This window comes from Neospora caninum, chromosome IX (assembly GCF_000208865.1).
Source record: "Neospora caninum Liverpool complete genome, chromosome IX".
NCBI classification, from domain to species: Eukaryota; Apicomplexa; class Conoidasida; order Eucoccidiorida; family Sarcocystidae; genus Neospora; species Neospora caninum.
In genome coordinates, this window is record NC_018390.1 from 1,479,558 (window position 1) to 1,483,456 (window position 3,899).

Consider the following 3,899-nt stretch of genomic DNA (forward strand, 5'->3'; position numbering starts at 1 on the left):
TCATCTCTTGGTTTCGCTTTTCGTGACATATCAGTTCACTGGTGGAGAGAGGTGCGCTGCTCTTCTCTTCTTCTACCAGACCTCTCTGTGTTGTTCCGGACCGTTCGATGCCCGTGTGTGCGCCCGCAGTCACCCTCTTTCCTAAGTTCAAACGCGTGGGACAGTTTCCGTTCTCCTTCTCCATCAAGTCTCCCTTCTCCACTCGATTTTCTATCGTTTTTGAAGGGTTGTCGCACAGAACCCAGGCCACGGCATGACGACTATTTTGTTTCCTCGACAAACGCTTTCTTTTCTCTGTTTCCCCACTTGTTCTTCCTCCTTGCTCTCCAAACGCGTGCTCGTTTGAGTTCCCCGTCTCCGCGTGCTGCAGTTGAGAAGGGGCTCTCGTTGCGGTTGCGAGGGGAGGCTCTGGAGAAAAGTTGTTCTTCCACTTTTTTTCGCTGTTCCGCGCCAAGATGCCGTCAACATCCGCCGGCGTGTCTCCCTCGGGCGAGCCTTCTGCTTTGACTCCTCTCCACGCCGCTTCGCAGTCGCCATCGGCGATTCAGAAAAAGCGACGACCACGCCCCAACGGGCGTGAGTCTCCGCTTTCTTCTCGCGCCTCGGCGGCCGGATCGTCTCCACAGTCTGCCGCGAAGGGAGAGACACTCGAAAGAAATAACCACGCGGAGGCTGGCGCTCCTGCGTCGCCTCTCGCCCTTCAAAACAACCACAGCTCGGCCCCCGCGACCTTATACCCGCTTTCGCCTCTCGCCTGCCTGCCGCCTGCGCAGCCAGTCGCTTCTTCGGCCTTCTCGCGGTCGCTGTCGGGCCGAACGCTGAACTCTCCGTACTCCGCTTCGCGCCCGCCGATCCCTGGGGATAAGCCTCCAGGCCCCGTGGATGTTGTGCTTGAGCAGCCGTGCATCTACAAGCAGCAGGATTTTTCGGTGCCGCTGCATGCGGTCTCACCTAGGGGGCCGCAGCGTGGGAGTGCGTCGTCCACCGCCTCCACTCAGAACGGCGCGAGCGGGAGGAGCGGCGCCTTCTTTGCCGGCTGGTCAGAGAGCGAGGAAGACGTGTGCGTGGAGAAAAGCTCGGGAGGACACGGAGACGATGACGGGCCGCCGTTTGGCCTCCTGCTCTCGATGTCGTCCTCCGTCATGGAGTGGAAGAGCCGCTTTGCCTTTGTCCTCGCCACCATCGGAGCGGCCGTCGGCATCGGCTGCGTCTGGAGGTTCCCCACCTACTGTTACAAGTTCGGCGGAGGCGCGTTCCTCGTCCCTTACGTGCTGATGCTGGTCCTGCTCGGCATGCCTCTCCTCACGCTCGAGATGGCCCTAGGACAGGTGTTTCGCGGCGGGCATATGAAGTTGTTCAACTTGATCTCGCCGCGCCTCCGAGGCCTGGCCGCCGCCACGATTCTCCAAGCCTTCTTCATCTGCGCGTACTACTCAGTGTTTCTCTCCTGGGGTCTCCACTACTTCCTCTCCTGCTGGCAAGCGCCGCTTCCCTGGGTTGTCTCCCCGCAGCAGGTGGATCTGTGCGCTCAGTTCCACGGCGACCAAAGCGCATGCGAGAACGCAGTTCGGCCGGCTACGCTGGACGTTCCGGCCTCCCCACAGTGGGCCGAGGGGACACAGAGGCTCCACGGGGGTGTCTCGGAGACAGGGCCCAACGTCTGTGCGTGGATTCCTGCCCAGCTCACAGCCCCGGGTGGCGGCGTGGGCGAAGGCCGCTGCAGCGCAGACATTCGGGCCAAGGCGCAGGACTTTCTTTTCACAGAGGTTTTGGGTTTGAGCGCGAAGCACCCCGGCAGCCTCACGTTCACTGTCCTCCTCGGCCTCGCCTTTGTTTGGGTCCAGGTGTTCTTCTCGCTCTTCAAGGGTTTGCAGTCGCTGACTGCGGTCATCTATGCGGCTGTGCTTCTTCCCATCTTCGCCATTCTCCTCGTGATGATCAGCGCCTTGACTCTGGACGGCGCCGACCTCGGGCTCTCGTACCTCTTCTCGTTCAACTGGCGAACGCTGGTGGACCAGCCGGAGATCTGGGGCGAAGCGGCCTCCCAGGTGTTCTTCTCCCTGGGAGTTTTCCAGGGGGTCATGACGGCGTACGCCTCCCACAAAAAAGTGACGCAAAACACGATTGTCGACGCCACAGCAGTCGCAGGCAGCAACACCGTCCTGTCTTTCGTGAGCGGCGTGGCGACGTTTGCCATCGCCGGGCACGTGGCGAAACGCGTCGGCGCGATCGACCGAGTAACCGGCGCCGCAGACCTCTCGGCGATGAACATTGCGGGGAGTCAACTCGTGTTTGTTCTCTACCCGATCTCTCTCGCGACTCTGCCGGCCCCGCAGCTGTTTTGCGCGCTCTTTTTCCTCGCGTTCTTTCTCCTCGGCATCACCAGCGCGATCTCGTTCGTGCAGCCCGTGATTGATCTGCTCAAAGCTTCCCGCCTACTCAAGCGGACGAAGCGGTGGAAACTGACCCTGGCTGCATGCGTCGTCGGATTCCTCCTCGGTCTCCCCTTCTGTCTCCGTTCCGGGATCTACCTCATCGAATCCGCCGACTACCACTGGAGTGTGATTGGTCTGACCTTCCTGGGGTGCTGTGAGTCTCTCGCCTTTGGATGGGTCTACGGCCTCGGGCGACAAGTCCAGGCAGTGGGACTCTTGCCCGTCGCCATTCACGCCGTCTCGTACCTCGGCGGCGCCACTCTGGCTGCAGTGATTCTCTTTGTCGTCTCCCCTCCTAACCGGTTCGTCCTCGCCTCAGCCGTCTGTCTTCCTCTGATGCTCGTCGGCTCAGCCGTCGCCCTCTACTTGAGTCCCCAGCTTCCAGCGCAACAGGCACCGGGTCTCCACCCCACACCCCTCCAGAGCCTCGCGCGGAAACCGTCTCTCGCCTCGCTCTCTGAGGCGTCTGGAAAGGATCCTGTTCGAGAGTCTCCCGCGCCGGGGCAGCGTGGCGGCGACGCTGGAGCACGGGGAGAATGCGGCAGCCATGGCGCCTTCCCCACTCTGCCGGGAAACTGTGGAGAGGAAGCGCGGGGCGAGGCCGCGATGGACACGGGAGATTCCCCAAGGAGTGGGGTGGCCTTGACCCCGTCGCCGTCTTCCCTGAGGCCTTCTCGCGGCGCATGCAGCTCTCTGACTGCTCCCGCAACTCTATCGATTCGCGACCGCATGTACTGCCTGTATTTCGGAAACGTGGAGCATTTGCGGCTGAACCTGAACGCGATCACGGCGTCAAACGCACGCGTTGTCTGCCTCTGGCCCGCCTGGTCTGTTGTCATCAAATACGTTTGCCCCCCCATTCTCCTGTTTCTCCTCTTTAACGAACTCGGAAAAGGCGCCTTCCTCTCTTTTGGCGGACTACCGCTGCCCTACCACGCTGCTGCGCTCGCCGTCCTCGGCTTCATCGCCTTCCTGGTTTTCCTCGGCGTTTTTCTTCCCCAGTTCTGGGGTGGATTCGTGCCGGAGAAAAACCCCAGACGAAAAGCGGTTGGGAAACAGGGAAAGGGAGACTGGGCCACCGACGCAGCTTCCGGCGTCACTGCAGGAGCGCCCCTGTCGGCTGTCTTCGCGGCGCGCGGGGCAGGGAAGACCGCACTGAGGAGCAACTGAAGAATATTTGTCGCGCCCAGGATGGAAGCCTTTTCATTTTAGGGAAAATCTGCACTGGGCACATGAAGACGCGAGAGGGGGAGGCGAAGGAGAAGGAGTGGATCTCGAGGAGGCAGAGTGAAAGGAACTCTAGGGTGGCACCAGAAGAGAGAGAGAGCTAGGGACGTGGAGAGGAGACGTGAAACACAGGGAAGGAAGAGAAGAAAGGTCGCGCGCAGCGCGACACGAGAGAGATGAAACATCCGGTTGCGGAGAAAGAACACGGAGACTGACGGGGATCTCGTCTCCAACAAA

At 61.1% G+C, this 3,899-nt stretch overlaps 1 protein-coding gene across 1 annotated transcript; it reads left to right on the top strand.

Moving 5' to 3' along the window:
• Positions 1-455: 455 nt before the first annotated feature.
• Positions 456-3,605, top strand: NCLIV_040330 (putative sodium-dependent transporter; the record flags this gene model as incomplete). The annotated part of the gene is made up of 1 exon (XM_003880942.1): positions 456-3,605. The coding sequence occupies one exon, from the start codon at positions 456-458 to the stop codon at positions 3,603-3,605; it is 3,150 nt and encodes a 1,049-aa protein (XP_003880991.1).
• Positions 3,606-3,899: the final 294 nt, after the last annotated feature.